Source organism: Osmerus eperlanus, chromosome 14 (assembly GCF_963692335.1).
Source record: "Osmerus eperlanus chromosome 14, fOsmEpe2.1, whole genome shotgun sequence".
NCBI lineage: Eukaryota > Metazoa > Chordata > Actinopteri > Osmeriformes > Osmeridae > Osmerus > Osmerus eperlanus.
The window spans coordinates 15,129,416-15,147,528 of record NC_085031.1 but is presented as its reverse complement, the minus strand read 5'-3'; the positions used below and the strand labels follow the sequence as shown (position 1 = coordinate 15,147,528).

Sequence of the window (18,113 nt, the reverse complement as noted above, 5' to 3'; positions counted from 1 at the left end):
AAAAAAGGCAAATAATGAATAAATGCGGGCGATCTTCTTCTACGAATATCCTATAACTTTTATTCGGGCCCATGTTTGTGACTGCATGATATTAACTGTATGAGAGCGAATCTTGCCAAAATGTATCCTTGCACAAACCCCGCCCCCGAACCCTCCGTTCATAGGCTATGTTGCGTGTTTGGGATTGTTGTGGTTTAGCTGGGAGGACGAAGCCATCTTGTTTCAGATCCGCTGTGGAACTAGGGGACAGGCCGAACCACAAGACTGGGGATAGAGTCAATATTAAGAATGGAGTTTGGTGTCTGATGATTACATTAATTACGTCATTTGGTTGAGTGTTTCCAACGCTCTTACAGTAATGAATGTGAGTGGTTAGATACTATTTTTAGCGCCGCTAGGGTTGAAAGCCAACTCTGGTTCAAACCTTGGGTATAATTATTTCTGAGTAGAGAGTTATTATGAATGGAGGATAAATGTTGCCAAAGGCGGACAGCAGTAGTTTCGTCATTCTCTCTCTCCTCTTCGTCCTCACTGTAACAGATCCACCACGGACAGGTAATATTGCCATTATGCAATTGCATGTAAATATGTTGAAATAGTTACATAGCCATTAGCTATGCTAGCTGCGTTTGCAAGGCCTGCTTCTTAGCTCTGTTGTCTCTTCTCGGCATCTGCATCCACGGTACACATTTTTTTCGTCCGCTGGTAATTCTTGTCTATGCGCGGGCTATTACACTTAGCTTTGTGGATTTAGCACAAGGAAGTATGCATGCATTGCCAGTATTTTTTATGGCATCATATTATGAGTGACAGTCAGTGTATTCATCATTTTGCTATACGGCTGCACTAAGTACCTATAACAGTGCAGTGAACGGATTTGAGCTTTTGCATAATTGCTATCCCCGTCAACCCTGTGCGGAATCCTAATACTAGAAATCTCCAGTTAGCCTGTCAGTCAACAATAACAATCAGGCCAAGAAGGCAATTCTAATTTTAACTTGTTGTGGGAGAGATTTCTTGGACCCAGACAATTTACCAAAGTGCTTGTTTCACTGTTCGTGTACGAGAGATTAATGCTGTTTGTTTGAACAGGTGCTCTAATGTCCAAGCGGGATTTAACGTCTTTAGTTAGCCAAGTAGTCCCAAGCGATTAGGGTCAGACTCGATGGCATTTCACTGGCGTCTAAGGTAAAAAGTCATAGATGCAGACCTGCCATTTTGGCATTGGATGTTCGTCCTAAACCAGCAGGTTAAAGATCAGGTTCTATCTTCTCAGGTCTTATCAACAAAAGCAAATTCAGCTGATATACAATATGGTGTGTATATCAACGGGAATTTTGACATACCCTTCAATTATGTCAACAAGCTCACAAGTCTATCGGTATTGATAAATTACTGTCAACATTCCCAGAGGCCATCTGTTGACAAACATAAATAGGAGACCCAAATAGAATAGATTTTACATTTAGAAGCACCTACAATAGTGGGTGGTCCTAGCCCCATTTGGTTTAAGTCAACCACCTGCATTGCTTGGACAGATGGCCCTCCCCCAAACTAGACACATTCTCCAGGCACCATTATCCACTGGTGAACAGAGGGAAGCTTCTACACAAGGAGGAGGGTCCCCCTTCTGTAACACTTGGGAGTCAAAATCCCTTCCTGTTTTAGAGTATACGGTACTGTCAGAGTGTAAATCACAGACGTCAACATCATACCATATGTTTCCGTTAGGGTTAGGGTTACCCCAAGCATGGGATTCACAGAGGGAATGGGCCATGCTGAGATGACTTCATCTTGCTTTTTCTTTTCAAATTTATTTCGATTTTGTTTCAGGTCCATGGTTAGCTCTGGCAACAAGATTATCGTCAGGTAAGCCGTACAACGAGCCTTTGATGTTAGAAGTCTGCTCGTGGGTTAGTCTTCGTGTGAGAACAACCTCTCCAGTGATATTTAGGGTAGCCTCAATCAGGCACTTCTGATGCCTCTGGGCCTTGACCACTTTTTTAGGCGAGAATGTGAAGGGTCGCCTCTGCTAGATCCGCCCTGCTCACTCTGCAGGTGAAAGCCCTGAGCGTGATCCCATCCCTGTGGCCGGGCTCATGTTAATCACACATGGCATAGAGACTCTGACCCACTTAGCACTGCTCTTGTGTTACTGTATGTCGTCAAGGACGACATGAGAATGCCAGGCTGAAGGTTCTGGTCTTGGCCTTGTGCTGGAGTAGAATTTTGGGTTTTACTGTTCTGGAGTCTGGGTCTTTTTAAAGCTCCTGCATGGATCAGAGAACTTACTATTCTGGACATTCTTTTTTTCTGTGTGTCATAAAGATTTTAAAATACAATATCAAAATGACTTGACTTATTACAGCATTATTACTGCACTGTTTTACAAGCCTATTAGCCAGTTATCATCATATATTATTTAGATACACAATCACTGCATCTCTGTCATGTAACTTGCTGGTAAAGTAAACTGTAAACTAAGGCTTTTTCTATCGGGGAGCAGAAATGCTAGATAACAGTATAGCTAGATAGACAGGAAACGTAGACAGTCTGATAAACAGATGAATGAACGGACAAATAGACATACGGATAGATGGAAGGACAGGGACAAATAGATGGATCAATAGACCGACGGACAGATTCGTACTGCTGTGTGTCTGTTTGACAGGCTGTTGGGCGTGCGAGACGTCTCACCTGCCTCTCTGTGTGTGTGTGTTCCAGAGCTCCGCTGCAGCCCTGGCCAGTTCGCCTGCCGGAGTGGGAAGATGCAGTGTATCCCCATGGCCTGGCAGTGTGACGGCTGGACGGCCTGCGAGGACAAGAGTGACGAGGTGGACTGTCCCCGTGAGTAACACAAATTACCTGACCTTTCGTGCGTGGCCTCAGCCCTCGCCCCTAAGCCGGCCACCCAAACACAGGGCGGGACATGATTGGCTTTCATTTCTCATCGCATGCTGTTAACTTAAGTTCTTTTTGAAGCTCTATTCAGCAAATGGAGTACTCTGTCTGGCTCTTATTCGCACAACCCCTCCAGACTTCTCTCCACCATCACCCCCATCCCCCCACACTCACTTTTCTTTTTTCCTTTCTCTCTCCCTTTCCTTCCCTGTCTCCCCTGACAGCCATAAAGGAGGAGAGATTCCGTTTTGGAAACGGCTTCGACCAGGTGGAAGATGTCATTGGTGTGGCCCAGCCTGTACGCTTCAACAGTAAGATGCCCCGTCCTTTTATGAGACATCCAGCTATAAAAACCACATTTACCTATAATAAGACATGCCGTCCAATCAGAACGGCAGCTGGTGTTTTTTTTCAAGCACTTACACATGTGGATAAACAAGATAAAATGTATTCTTGAGTGCGTTTTTGTTAGTTCTTTCATTCGAAATCTATCTTCATAAAGCGGACGCTATAATCCAAAGATACACAAAGGGGAGTATTTGAACCTGCAACATCTTGATCTACAGTCAAGTTCTCTACATCTGAGCTAGACTTAACTCTTGTTTTTGCTCCACAGAGAAATGCCCGAGTGGCTGGCACCACTATGAGAAGACCGCAAGCTGCTACAAGGTCTACCTGAAGAATGAGAACTACTGGCAGGCAGTGGACACCTGCCATAAAGTCAACGGCTCGCTGGCTACCTTCGTCACCAACGAGGAACTTCAGTTCATCCTCAAGATCGAGGTGGACTTTGACGAGAATGTGTGCGAACGAAGGGACCAGTGCAAGTGAGTGCCCTGTCCGCTTTGTCTGAGTCACAGGTTTCATGGCTTTGCTCATGAGCATCTTTTCCTCCCTCTCTTGCCCATACCGGGGTTCAAACTCAAACCCATTCAACTTGGTTACATCTGCAGCTCTGTTTGGACTCACCAGATGTTTGTGTGTTCTGTTTTAATCTTATTTACTTTTTATCTTTGTGGTTCAGGTTCTGGGTGGGCTATCAGTACGTAATCACCAATCGGAACCATTCTCTGGAGGGCAAATGGGAAGTGGCATATAAAGGTGGGTGCGAACTTGATTTGTCTTCATCTATTCGTTAGGTTCTAATCACATATGTCATTGTATGCTGCTGGGGCCACTCAATGTGTATATATATATCTATATAGATATATCTCTATATATATAGTGATAGTATGTGTTGAAGAGTTGAAACTCTTCACCCCCTGTTAGCAGTGTCTGCATCTGCATTAGTTGTGAAGCTCATGGCTGTCTGTCCTCTTGGCCCCCTGCTCAGGCTCCATGCAAGTGTTCTTGCCTCCGGAGGGCCTGGCCAACTTCGAGGACGCGTCCCCCACTCAGGACAACGTGTTCTGTGCCCAGCTTCAGCGCTTCCAGATCAAGAACATGAACGAGCGGGGCTTGCATAGCTGGCACGCTGAGAACTGCTACAAGAAGTTCCCCTTCCTCTGCAAAAGGAGTACGTGCTCACCCTCTCACACCTCTCAGACACATTTATCCCCAGAGCGAGCTAGCTGGCTAGCCCTGTCAAATGCATCCCCATAGATTGCTAGCTTTAACAAATGTAGAGCCATAGCTAGCTGTCTCTGACAAATACAGGCCCTTAGCTATCTAACACTGACTAATGCATCCTCATAGCTAGCTAGCTGTGACAAATGTAGCCCCAGTCTAGACTCACGGACTAGGGAAATCAGTCTTCTCTGAATGCAAATTAAAAACCAGCCACCAGTGTGACATTTGATACTGAGTTACTTCTTCCTTTCACGTGTGCTCGTCTCCAACGTGCGCCCACGCAGGGCAGACGTGCGTGGACATCAAGGACAACGTGGTGAACGAGGGCTACTATTTCACCCCTAAGGGGGATGACCCCTGCCTCAGCTGCACGTGTCACGACGGTGAGCCGGAGATGTGCGTGGCCGCGCTGTGCGAGAGGCCACAGGGCTGTCAGCACTTCCGCAAGGACCCCAAGGAGTGCTGCAAGTTCACCTGCCTGGACCCAGGTATGGCCTGACGGCTCACATACAGGGAGCTGGCTCGGGAGGGTTCATGGAGGACGGTGGATGCCGTGTGAATTTACTCTTGGGACGTTGCCATGGTTGTACTTGGTGTTTGTTTTTTTTTCCTTCCCGTCTCCCCTTTCCCTCCCTTCTCACTGTATCCTCCCTCTCCCCTTCTCTCTTACCTCCCTCTGCCATCTCTCGCTCTCTCCCCCTCTCCTCTCCCCCTCTCCTCTCTCCTCTCCCCCTCTCTCCCTCTCCTCTCCCCCTCTCCTCTCTCCCTTCCTCCCTCCCCCCTGCAGATGGGAGCAGTCTGTTTGACTCCATGGCCAGTGGGATGCGTCTCATAGTCAGCTGCATCTCGTCCTTCCTCATCCTCTCCCTCCTGCTCTTCATGGTACACAGGCTGCGGCAGCGCCGCCGGGAACGCATCGAGACGCTGATCGGAGGGAACCGTGAGTGCACCCTCCCTCCTGAACGCTGTAGACTGAGAAGGGGGGGGGGGGGGGGGGGGCTGGAGTCACCTCGGAAGGTGTTCTGTTGGATGTCAGTGTTGACCCTTGGACCTCTTTATAACAAGAGTTAAAATAATTGCATTGTCATTTGATTACTTGAGAAGATCTATTGGGAAATCCCCTCTGCTCTGCCTCGGCCTGTCAGATCAAGATATCTTGTCATGTGGTGATCTCTTATGATGGTACCTCTTATGGCGATGTCTTACTTGATATTGCTATGCGAATAGCTGAAGTTTCTAGCTGTAGTTTCTCATCTCTTCTAGCTGTAGTTTCTCATCTCTGCCTCCCTCTTCCTCCACAGTGCATCATTTCAACCTGGGCAGGAGAGTCCCAGGGTTTGACTACGGTCCTGATGCCTTCGGCACAGGCCTGACCCCTCTGCACCTCTCAGACGATGGGGAAGGAGGGGCCTTTCACTTCCAGGAGCCTCCCCCGCCCTACGCAGCCTACAAATACCCCGACATCCAACACCCGGACGACCCCCCACCCCCCTACGAAGCGTCCATCAACCCAGATCGTATCCTCTATGTGGACTTGGGTAAGACCACTCTTCACTTTACCCAGTTGGCTTTTAGTTCATTTGATTATTGCAAAACACTTTGTTACACAATTATCAAAAGTGCTATACAAATAAAGTTTACTTGGACAAAGAATGAGCAACAGTCCTACAAAACAAATGTACAAAACTAATATTTTACATGAAACTTTTTGTGGAAACCTTCTCAGGCTCCTCCCTTTCTGGCATAATCCCTCTTAGGCCCCTCCCTCTCAGGCCATAACCCCTCCCAGACTCCGCCTCCTCAGGGTATAATACAGCTAGGTTTCTCCGTCTCACGTTGAAACCTCTCCTAGTATCCTCCCCCTCATTACATTAACCCCCCCACCCACAGAACATAACCTCCTCATTGGCTCCGCCTCCTCAGTGTTGTTGTCTGTCCCCCAGGCCGTACCGTGGTTCCCATGGTGCCCGGCCAGATGAACACCATGGGGGAAGTCCTCCAAACAAACGTCCCCGTCCCCGAGGCGTCCCCGGCGCAGTCCTCCCAGGTGCGGGAGGACTCCATCGACAGCAGCACCCTCTTGGTGGGTCCGGACACACCCACCGATGGACACGCCCCTGACTGCAGGCCTGCAGACTGCAGCAGCCTCTCCTCCCTCAGCACTGTGGTATAGGAGCGGGGGAGGGAGGGGCTGGACAGACGGAGAGGTGACAGACCGGCCCGCCATGCAGCTGCAGGGCAGAACAGTCCTTTTATCTAGGGGAGGGGTGGACGAGGGACTAGGAGGGGGTGGACGAGGGACTAGGAGGGGGTGGACGAGGGACTAGGAGGGGGTGGTTCGACTTTTGACTGCGGCTGGAGATGGACCAGTCTACTGCTCTCGACAAACTGGTTCTCTGTCTTTTTTACGGCTGGACTGAAGGAGGCTTTGTTGTGTTTCCTGACACTCACCAGCTACAAGTGACCTGGAAGACTGGTTGTCTGAACCTGCAGGGTGGAGCAGACTGGTTGTCTGAACCTGCAGGGTGGAGCAGACTGGTTCTCTACGGACTGGAAGACAACCAGGAGGAGTGAGGGGCAGGGAGGATTGCTTCTGCACAGAGAACATTTAACACTATACCAGGTTGTGAAGCTATGCTTCATGTTCTAGTTTAAATTGGACTCAGAGTTTGATTCCTTGTTTGAGTTTTAGCCTAATGTACAAGGTTCCCAGCTGTAAATACTTCCTCAGGTCTGTGCCTGGTAAATAGAGATGAGGGAAGAAGGATCCACACCAGCTTATGTGACATTTTGCTTTGCGTCGTTACATTTAGTCATTTAGCAGACGCTCTTATCCAGAGCGTCGTTATAGGACAAACGTTTTTGGACGAGCATCTTCTCTCTGACAGGGAAGGGAAAGACCATGCATTTTTCCTGTACCCCTTTTGAAAAGTTCCCTTTCCTCGCACTAATGCTTTGTAGAGGTCTTCTGGGTTTATTCACAAAACTTGGGTTGAAGAGGTTTTGCTACAAGGTTTGTTGACCTTGCAGAAGTCATGAGGTACGCGGGGGGGGGGGGGGTGACACACCTCAACAGCTGGGTCGGTCAGGTGAGAGTGCTGTGCACACAAGACCAGCAATAATAATAATAATACGTTTGTCAATAGAGCAGGGGAAAGAAAAGTTAACAAACATAAGTGACACAGAAACCATCCCAAACACAGACCTCCACTTCACAGTTCAGTCTTTTTATGACATGCAACATTGTACCCTGATGTTGCGACAAAACAAAAATATGTGAAACCTGAGCTATTGTGAGTTTTAAGGTCAAGTTGATTTTTGTATACTTTTATTTAATAGGGTAGGTTGTGATGTTTGTTGTGGGATTTGAGCGTAGTTTGATTACACAAGAAGGAAAATGGTAGCTGGCAACGCAAATATAGCTTCTAATAAGAGTTATTTTACTGTTAATATCCCATCATGGCATTTACATTTTCTAATCAGTTTTTCTCTTGATAAATTGTATTGAATATTGATCGCCTGTTGATTTATTTGTGCATAAGTCTAAGTATGCATTGTCTTGTATCAACACAACTTTTTGTATGGTGAAACATTTTGCACATCTCATGTTTTAGATGTGGCATTAATGATTTTTTGTATTTGAGAATACCGATTGAGTGACGGTATTTTGAAATACAACATGTTTTTGAACTGAAATGGAAAATGATAGTTCCACTGAAATGTAAGTTCCATGATCCATTGTATGTTTTCTTTATTTCCCAAAGGTTATGAAACCTGGTTTAAGATTGTACCTGCTTTCATTTTTTATATTGTCTGGTAAAAATGGCCTGGCATTTGTCTGTTTTCCTTTTTTCTTTGCTTCGTAGTGATGCACATTACAACCCCCCCCCCCCCCCCCCCAAGAGATGACTTGGTTCCAAACTACAGAGAATGTATTGAAGTTACTGAATTTAACCCTATTATGACAATCACTTGATACTCTTGTGACGCAAAGATATCTGGTTTAGCTACTTAGTTGTGCTTTTTCACCTGTGAAGTTGAAAGGTCAAAGAAGCTGAAAGGTCTCAATGCCAGGCCTGTATAAGCACAAAGGCTCCTAACAGGGTGGTTTTCAAGCCAGCTGTGTCGAGGACCCTCATAATACGCCTCATGTCCCCTTTGTGATATCACCACCAACACTAAAATGGTTTCAGATCAGCTTTGAGAATTGCATCTGTGTGTGTTTGTTGGAATGTGTATGGTATGTGACATCATTTTTTGTTTATCTCGTAGGTCTTCATTGTTAACAATGTTTTTCTTTGTTTTGTTTTTTAAGCATAGAAAATCCGTTGTGGATTAATTAAGGAAATCATGTGTTCTCTATCGTGGGAAAAGTAGCGTGTGCATGTGTGTACAGGGGGATGTCGCTTCAAGGTTGGATCGCTGTTTTCTGGTTTGTGTGTTTTCCAGATATTTTCAGAACTACAGTGCATGCTTTACAACAAAAAAAAATGGGGCATGCTAAGAGAACATTGTTAAAATTGTAGGCCTGTTACTTTAAATAGAAAGTTCTCTGCTCGTCTTGGTCCAGGCGCAGACCTCAGATGCTTGGCTACAGGTCTCTGTTCTGTATGTGTTGGAAACCCAGCCCCATGCCCCAACTTCTGCATTCTCTGTACAGTGGTTCTGTCTTTGAAAATTGTGTAACATCTTAGGAAAGAAGCTGAACACTTCCTTAGGTCTGTCAGTTAGGATTATTTTCCGTTGGCATGTCAACCACCAGGTGGCACCTAATGAGCGTATCAGGCTACTGTATTTTGCAGTTTTAATATTTTTGGCAGGTTGAGGAGGCTATATTGCCCTCATCACTGGATATTTGTCGTAAATACTATTGAGTTCTTTGGCAGTGAAAATACCGACAGGTATTAATAATGACATCCCAGAAAGGGATTGTGTAGGATATTAATACTTAAACCAGAAAGTTTCTTGAAAAAATGAATGGTGGGATGAGGCTGAAATGGATGAGTTTAGCTGGGCAGAAATTGCACCCCTAGTGGTTGGCAGTGCGATGCAGCAATATCCACAGTTTTAGTGTAGGCTAACTTCTACAAAACCACATGTTTCAGTGAGAAACTGATTTCATTGCTTACCTACAGTGAAATAAGTCAATCCTGCATCCAATATTTGGCTGCTGGCCTCCATAAGGCGGTATTGTCGCTCCACCGAAATGCACAATAATTGACAAATGAATAACAAGAGTTGAAACTGCTAATGTAGGTCTATTTCTTAAAGCTGCAATAGGTAAAATTATAAAATAAATTCAATTATCAGAAACAGTGGCCCAAATTGTCTAAACTTCTGCTTTGCTCTAGCTCGAGTTTGATTGACAGTGGTTTGACAAAATAAGCCAAGGAGGAAAGCCCACCTTGCTGAAGGTGATTGGCTGGAACAGGATTGCTGGAACATAATTGGCTGGAAAGTAGCGAGGCTCCAAAATTAGAAATTGACATTCCACTGGCACTGGGCTGCTTGTGTTGCTAAATGATTCAAAGGGCCTCCTTTTATGTACTTTTTTTTACTGAAATCTTACCTATTGTATCTTTAAAAGAGGAATCCATTAATGTTGTTGATGAGCTATGGTGGTGTGAAAAATACTTTTAAATGGGTTTAAAATGTTTTACGTAAAATGCAACATTTAATAGCCTACATTTTGCTATATTTTATAGCTTTTAACCCGAAATGATGCTTCATTTGCAGGGGGCTTAGTTTTTTTTTCTGAGGTAGACATCTAATCAAATGCCAAATAAAGTCCATCATGAATAACTTTTGTTGAATGACTCATTTAAGAAAATATTGGAAATATCTTAACATGGGCGAGCGGGAGAGGAGGGCTCAGTCACAATGGGCTCATATGGTTCACTAGACTTGGCATTTGGCAGTCTGGGTGGAACCTTCTGAATTTTCAAGGAAATGCCTCAATCTCTGAGTCTCTGTGACCAAATGTCAAGAGGATTAAGGTGAGAAATGGGAAATCCCGGAACAGCGACGCAGTGTGTTGCTGAACGAGTAGGCTACTGCCCAGGGAGTTTCTGTCCTTTGGCTAATAGATGGAGATTATTTATAGAAAGCCCCATAGTGATACCCTTTTAAGACCAAAGACGATGCCTTGTACAGCTGTGTTATATGGCCTAGCTGTTGTGTGACATGTCTTACTTGGATGAGACGGACTTCTAATCATCTATGAAAATCCAGGAGCCAACAACGGTATGGGGTTGCATTCTCCATTAACACAATCTCCGTGTAATATCGTCACAGGACCTGAAGCTAAAGGTTAAAGCATTATGGTTCTATTGTCCACTCAGCTTAATACGTTAATTAATTCTCTATCAATATCCCTCAAGCTATATACGTAAACCCTTATCTCATGTATTATGCTAAACGAGGGCGGGAGTCTCTCCACGCCTGGTGCGCGTTAACAGCAAAGGGCACTATAATGACACACTCCACTGACCAGACGAGGGGTGGGGGTTCACTCACTATTCCCCGCAAGTCCTGTTAAAAGGTTGGCATGCGCAGATCCCTAAGCACCGAGTTGGCTTCTCTCCTTGAAAATACTTAATTAGACAAATATTAGGTCTGTGTACCTCCATCTAAACAGGATGATTTTTGCGACCACTTTCCTCCTGATGTTTGTCAGTGGCTCATACACGGGTAAGTAGCACACCAAAGCTAATATATTTTTTTAAACTAACTATTTGACTAATAATTTAATAACATAGGCTATTTGTAGAGATTATCTAATGAATGGTTCTTTTAGATGACTTCTGTCATGATGGTCATTGCGGTAAGTGTAAAATTAGATTTTTCATTGTCACTTTTTGTTGTCACTTTATTTATTTCAATTAGGCTAATTTAGTCATGAACATGATTAAAGACATGAATAACTTCATCCATAGATAACTAAATCAATAGACTTTCATATCATTTAAATATATTACAATTCCTGCAGATACATAAAATGTATATAGTCTCCCTCTAATTTCCTTTTAAAGAGTGAGTTCCAAATGTTTCCAACGGTCCCCACAGCGCAAGTTATTTTCCGAAACAGTTGTGTAGCTAGGCTAGCTAGCTTAGTTAACGTTAGACTAACTGCAGCGCTCAGTTACCTAGCATTATAGTCCGGCCGTAGAAATGCTACTACTATGCTAATGTTACCTGCCAATGTTACTTGCCAATTTGTACTTTCTGAGGCGATACTAAAGCGACTGTTACTTCGTTTTTTTCTATCGGAAAATATTAAACTGGAATGTTTGAATCAAATTATGCAACGTTAGGCTTTGGCTCCGACTTTCGAATGCTCTCGTGAAGCTACTCCTTAGGGTTAAATACATAGCACACACTGCCAGTGTAATTATTTGTACGCCTGCTCATTAGTAGACTACTTTTGTGAACTCAAATTGTGAATTAAAGTGAATCATTCTACTCGTTGCTCTTTAGATGATTTCTGTTATGAGGAGAATCAGTGTGGTAAGTCATAACATAATTTTTTTTATTTATGAGCATAAGATGACACAGAGATAGTTAAATAACTTCACATTCATATAGTATAGGCCCTGTTATCCTTTGAATACCTTAAGTTCAGTGTAGTTTGCCCCACTCAGACCCCTATGCCTGGGGGGAAATATACTCTTCCTGCCACCCCTTGCTGGACGAGCACCACTCTCCCATCAACCTGGATCATCACATGACCAGAAACGACACTCTGGAGGCCCTACAGCTGGAAGGCTTCGACACTGTCCAATCAGGACGGTGGAAACTGAAGAACAACGGACATTCCAGTGAGTTTACCCTACGAGTCAGGTATGGGGGCAGATGGTTTGGGGTGGGGCGGTTGGGGGGGGGGGGGGGGGGGCAGAATGTTCAGGGGCTGGGTAACAGAGGTGAGTGGTGGTGGCACAGGTAGAGTCCGGTATGGAGGCAGATGGTTTGGGGTGGGGCGGTTGGGGGGGGGGGCAGAATGTTCAGGGGCTGGGTAACAGAGGTGAGTGGTGGTGGCACAGGTAGAGTCCGGTATGGAGGCAGATGGTTTGGGGTGGGGCGGTTGGGGGGGGGGGGGGGGGGGGGCAGAATGTTCAGGGGCTGGGTAACAGAGGTGAGTGGTGGTGGCACAGGTAGAGTCCGGTATGGAGGCAGATACTTCAGGGGGGAAGGTAGTGGGTTACGGAGGGTGGTCCAGACATGGGGAGCTCCATGGATAACTACCCGCTGAGTATGCCACCGCCTGGGGGAAGATGCTGTGGTGGAACCAGTTCGTCATCACCGTCATCAATAATCATCACCTTTGTCTTGCTGGTTCAGGGCCAGGTTGTTCTCCTGACACCAGGCTACTAGGTCTGACACCTCCCCCCTGTCGGCTAATTCCGTGAAATCCCTGGAGGAGATCAGACCAATGTCTGACCACTGTGGTGTCATCCGCAAACTTGATGATGCATTTGCTGCTCTGTTTGGCTGTACTTTCATAGGCATACAGCAAGTACAACGTAGAGCTGAGACACTATTAATGAAATGTGCCTGGTAGCTGAGATGTTGGTATTCCTTTGCAATGTGGCTAGTAAATACAGACAATTTCTTGACTGGCCACTGAAACACCGAAACACTCAGAACCCTTCTCATCCTTGAGTTTGTCGCTTTGAATAAAAGTGTCTGCTAAACGAATGAAATATACCATAACGTGAGACACTTACCGGTGACACGGCCCGCAAGCTCTCTGCGAGGGCTCTGTGTGCTGTGTGCAATGCTCCCTGTCAGGTCTGATGGACTGTGTGTGTTTGTGTGCAGTTGTTCTGGAGGTGGGGACCGGGATGTCGGTGAGCGGAGGAGGTCTGCCGGGGGTGTATCACACCGTCCAGCTGCATTTCCACTGGGGAAGCACCTCTTCCAACGGCTCGGAGCACACGGTGAACGGGCGCCGCTACCCCATGGAGGTAAGAGGGGTGATGCTGGCCGCACTGGTGGTGTTGGTTTGAACCCAAAACCGTTCTGGTGGGGGAATTGGGGCAAAAAAAAGTCTGTGTTAACCTAAAACATTAGCAGAGTTTCTTTTTCCTTCAGTTTTTGTGTTTTTCTTTACAGATGCACATCGTTAACATGAAGTCGATCCATCCCAACCTCACAGCTGCCTTTGATGACCCCACCGGCTTGGCAGTCCTGGGGTTCTTCATTGATGTAAACTTTTTATAGTAGTTTATGCTTTTTGGACTGTGTGATGTTTGTTTATTAATACATACTGTACATTCTTTTATTATCATTTCACAGGTTGTTTATGCAGACCATGTCCCATTTAGTCAGATATCACAACTACTTTCTTTAGTTGCTTATAAAGGTCTGTATCAAGCAACGTTTCAATCTTTCTCAATTGGTATCGAATCATTCTTACTTGTATTATAAATGTCAAAGCCTGTGTAGTATTATAAAGGTCAAAGCCTGTGTAGTGATTATGACTTTTCTTCCTCATTATGGTCATGCATCCCTCAAGGGCATACGGCATCGGTCAAACCATTCCCTCTGATTGGCCTATTACCTGAGAACAACATGGGCCAGTACTACCGTTACCATGGCAGCCTCACCACCCCTCCCTGTTACCCGGTGGTGGTATGGTCCGTTTATCAAGTTCCCATCTCCTTATCATACTCTCAGGTCTGTCAGATTCACTGAGTATTCGTGTATGAATAATGTGCTCATTCAGCAGATGTTTTTCCTTAATGTGCACACAGGCGGGGGGATTTAAACCTTAGTCCTCTTGATCTGCACCCCAAATGTTCCACCACTGAGCTGAGCTAACGATCTGTTTAATTAACTGTCCCCCTCAGGTCAGACAGTTTGCCTCTGGGATATTCTCCACAGAGGAAGACGCAGACCTTGTGAAAAACCTCCGAAACAACTTTCGACACGTCCATCCGACCTTCAGTCGTCAAGTCTATGCATCCAAAGACGCCAAGCTACTCACTGCCGCAGCCCCCCCTCATCTTCACCAACCAGCGCTGTCCATTCTACTGCTTCAGCTTGCCTTGTTCATCTGTATCATGTGTTGACTCCCGTTTGGTGTATAATGGCTCCCCAGCCCTGGGGAGCTACTCTCTTGTAGATCCAACCTCAGTAGTAACTAATCAGATTCAACACATCATCCGGTTAATTATTAGAATCAGGTGTGGTAGAGCCCAGAAAATATACAATACTGTGAAGAAATTATAGGAGAAATTAAAGGATTTCCATTGTCATATGTTAATCCTAATCGGTAGATCAAATCCTGTATGTTACCATATTATTCATATCTTATATTATAAAGTATTAGACCATGTTATAATGTGATATATTTAAATTGACACATTACATTAATGTGCATAATGTGTATGTATATCTGATCAATACATTACATTGTATGATATTTCACTCATTGTATTATAAGGTATTGATAAGGTAACATAAGGTAAGACTAATTAGGATTAACATGCCATGGAAAATCCTTTAGTTTCTCACACAAAGACTACTGTTTGTGTTTAAGTACTGTACTGTAGCTGTTCACCAATATGCCTGTATGAATATATAATCTCTTTTTTAACAGTTTAAACTTATTTTGTAAATAGTGGTGGAAAAGTAAAGTGTAGTTTATCAGTGCCCTTGTGTTCACATTCCTGATTCCATTTTCATTGTGGATGAGATCTGTAAGTCTCTTCTGGAACGGTGTGACTCGATTTAGTTTCAGGGTTTAGAACTCTTAACAACCATCTGATTGGAGACAGCGTTTAACAAACACGTCAACATAAATATGACCAGTTTGGACATACAGTACAGCGTGACTAGCAGAGTCACTGTCATCACATGAACACATGAATGAACAGTAAGACAGAATACATGAACAGATAATAAGGCAGTAGCTAATCTAGTTATTGTGATTAACATGAGCACATACGAAACCTCTCATTTCTCCAATATCACTCCCTGGATTATTGTGTTCATATTTGTAAACAATACGAAACCTCTCATTTCTCCAATATCACTCCCTGGATTATTGTGTTCATATTTGTAAACAATCTCCTAGTGGTGACCTCCACTGGATCCTCTGAGTGGCAGACATGGATCAGACACATTCTGATCCATGAACACATTTGACACATTTGACATTTTATTCATTCAGCAGACGCTTTTCTCCAAAGTGTCATATACATAGTGAATTTAGAACGTCCAGCAGAGAATCAAGGCTCAGAAGTGCACATTTCTAACCAGAGTTCGGTGTGTTGGGTCAAGAAACGTCCTGTGTTTACCAGACACAGTGTAAAATAACCACATCTCAGCTACCAGGCACGGTGTGAGAATGATATTGTCTGGTGTCACATGTGTTCCTGGGGGAGACATCTCCACCCTTTCACTTCAGTCAGGCTGGGTGAACTTTACATCCAAGCTGCACGGGTTCGGAATGTAAATGCTAGACGTGTGACAGACAATGAGAAGTCTCTGTATTTCTCTCTCCCTTTTTCTCAATTTCTCACTCACTCTCTCTCCATGTCTCTCCTTCCCTCCCTATTTCTCTCTCCCCCTTTCCGTCTCCCTCCCTATATATCGCTCTCCCTATTTCTCTCCATCTCTCTACCTCTCTCCATCACTCTACCCGTGTCACACCACCCTCCTCCAGCCACAGTATTATGGTGGTGGAGGGAACACAGACAGAGGTCTCTCTGTCTGCCTCATCCCGCTGCAGATGGTGTCGATTTCAGGAGCCAGAGGATGAGGTCAGTCTGGCCAAAGCTCAACAGTCCGCTCACTGCAGCCTAGTGGACGTGACTCACTGCAGCCTGTCTGTAAAATATAGTACAATATAATATAGTAGTGTATAATACAGGAGTGTATAGCATGCAGTCTAGTTGACATGTTTCTCTGCAGTCTGTATATCAGTATGTATAATATTATATAGTATAGTATACTGTATAGTATGCAGTCTAGAGGACAATGACTCACTGCAACTTTTATTGGGTGGACACGACTCAAAGAGGCGTACAAAACCCTTACTAGTGTATAATAGTGTAGCACCTCTAGAACTGTACTCCAGAATAACGACTGAATAAAACACACAAACATGGTCTGCTGCCAAGTCTCTCTGAGACATGAAGATCAGAGAATGTTTTTTTCAAGGGGAATTCAAGGACCACAAGAAATATCAACAAGAAGGCAAACTCTCAATCCCAGACAAGACAGTTATCATGTGTCCATGAGGTTCTCCCTATCAGTTGTCCTTCTGCCACAGATCCCAAACACCCCTGACCGGGCCAGGCTGACCCCAAACACCCCTGACCTGGTCAGGACGACCCCGGCGCCAGGCTCTGTCCGGCCCATAGATGGTCTCGGATATTTAACTGGTATGTTGTCATGTTGCGCATGCTGAGGACACGATGACCTGTCCTCCACAACTTCCCTTCTGTAACTAAAGTGAAGGAATACAAAGAAATACGGCAAACAACATCAGGAACATGACGGTGAGTTATATGATATCAGTTATTATTTACTTTTAATAACTGTTATCATTTAAGTACTGCTGATTGGGACAAACTCACGACACGGCGCTTGTTCAAACCGTAGACTGCACACACACACACACAGATACACACACAGACAGGAGAGCATTGTTTTATCAATGCTTCTCTTCCTGTCTCTGATGGACAAACTAATAAATGAATGCTTTGATGAATGAAGCTTCCAAGAAAGATGCTCTAGAGCCGTGGTTCTTAACCCTGGTCCTCAGGGAACCCCTGTCCTGCATGTTTTAGATGTTTCTTGCCTGATTCACATGCAGGCTTCTACAGAGCTAGTTAATGACCCATTTATTTGAATCAGGTGTGTTGGAGCAGGGAAACATCTAAAACATGCAGGACAGAGGTTCCCTGAGGACAGGGTTAAGAACCACTGCACTAGGGGGTGTGGAGGCTCAGTCCAGGTCTCTTACATAGAGACACTGCTGCATGGTAGAGGTGAAGGTCCCTTACATAGACACTGCTGCATGCTAGAGGTGAAGGTTTCTTACATAAACACTGCTGCATGGTAGAGGTAATGACACACAGGAGTAGAAGCACACCACTGACCTTTAGGTGGCAATGTATACAAGATGGGGAGTCAGGTGGCTGAGCGGTGAGGGAATCGGGCTAGTAATCCGAAGGTTGCCAGTTCGATTCCCGGCCATGCCAACTGACGTTGTGTCCTTGGGCAAGGCACTTCACCCTACTTGCCTCGGGGGAATGTCCCTGTACTTACTGTAAGTCGCTCTGGATAAGAGCGTCTGCTAAATGACTAAATGTAAATGTAAGATGGGTATAGCTCAGTGGTTAGAGGGTTTGTCTGCAGATGAATTGATTGCAGGTGCAAATCCCTCTCGATATGTTGCTGCTGATGAAGGCATCTGATACGTTATAATAAGACATTATTGTGAATGTATTTATACGGTCATCGAGTATGTAACTGATTGATATAGTCATCAGTTGTGTGGCCAAGATGGCAGTTGTGATGAGATAACCTGAATCTCACTTATATTCAACGATATCTCAACCAGCTCCTAAAATACCTCTTAACCCATCACATCACTGGGCCCCTGAAAAGAACAGTTTGTCTCAAGAATCCAG

General features: G+C 44.9%; 2 protein-coding genes across 3 annotated transcripts; both read left to right on the top strand.

The window, feature by feature from the left end:
- The first annotated feature begins 191 nt into the window (after positions 1-191).
- Positions 192-8,313, top strand: dgcr2 (DiGeorge syndrome critical region gene 2). 2 transcript variants are annotated; one of them, XM_062478359.1, is made up of 13 exons: positions 192-555; positions 1,834-1,869; positions 2,725-2,847; positions 3,126-3,212; positions 3,518-3,728; positions 3,926-4,002; positions 4,235-4,417; positions 4,755-4,958; positions 5,258-5,410; positions 5,772-6,008; positions 6,414-6,980; positions 7,052-7,269; positions 7,311-8,313. In XM_062478359.1, exons 1-11 carry the CDS (start codon positions 474-476, stop codon positions 6,641-6,643), a joined length of 1,623 nt encoding a protein of 540 aa, XP_062334343.1. In that variant the 5' UTR covers positions 192-473; the 3' UTR covers positions 6,644-6,980; positions 7,052-7,269; positions 7,311-8,313. The 2 variants fall into 2 exon arrangements, with proteins under 2 accessions (XP_062334343.1, XP_062334344.1); XM_062478360.1 differs by lacking the exon at positions 1,834-1,869.
- A 2,608-nt stretch (positions 8,314-10,921) lies between these two features.
- car15 (carbonic anhydrase 15) lies at positions 10,922-14,554 on the top strand. The gene is made up of 9 exons (XM_062478019.1): positions 10,922-11,160; positions 11,267-11,293; positions 11,947-11,976; positions 12,111-12,287; positions 13,288-13,433; positions 13,582-13,674; positions 13,765-13,831; positions 13,985-14,145; positions 14,319-14,554. Exons 1-9 carry the CDS (start codon positions 11,109-11,111, stop codon positions 14,538-14,540), a joined length of 975 nt encoding a protein of 324 aa, XP_062334003.1. The 5' UTR covers positions 10,922-11,108; the 3' UTR covers positions 14,541-14,554.
- Positions 14,555-18,113: the final 3,559 nt, after the last annotated feature.

Excerpts from the sequence above, each read along its gene's own strand:
- dgcr2 (XM_062478359.1), top strand. The coding sequence starts at position 474 with ATGTTGCCAAAGGCGGACAGCAGTAGTTTCGTCATTCTCTCTCTCCTC. Across the intron at positions 1,870-2,724 it reads GGCAACAAGATTATCGTCAG|AGCTCCGCTGCAGCCCTGGC; the intron begins GTAAGCCGTACA and ends TGTGTGTTCCAG. Across the intron at positions 2,848-3,125 it reads TGACGAGGTGGACTGTCCCC|CCATAAAGGAGGAGAGATTC; the intron begins GTGAGTAACACA and ends CTCCCCTGACAG.
- car15 (XM_062478019.1), top strand. The coding sequence starts at position 11,109 with ATGATTTTTGCGACCACTTTCCTCCTGATGTTTGTCAGTGGCTCATAC. Across the intron at positions 11,294-11,946 it reads CTGTCATGATGGTCATTGCG|ATGATTTCTGTTATGAGGAG; the intron begins GTAAGTGTAAAA and ends GTTGCTCTTTAG. Across the intron at positions 13,675-13,764 it reads TCCTGGGGTTCTTCATTGAT|GTTGTTTATGCAGACCATGT; the intron begins GTAAACTTTTTA and ends ATCATTTCACAG.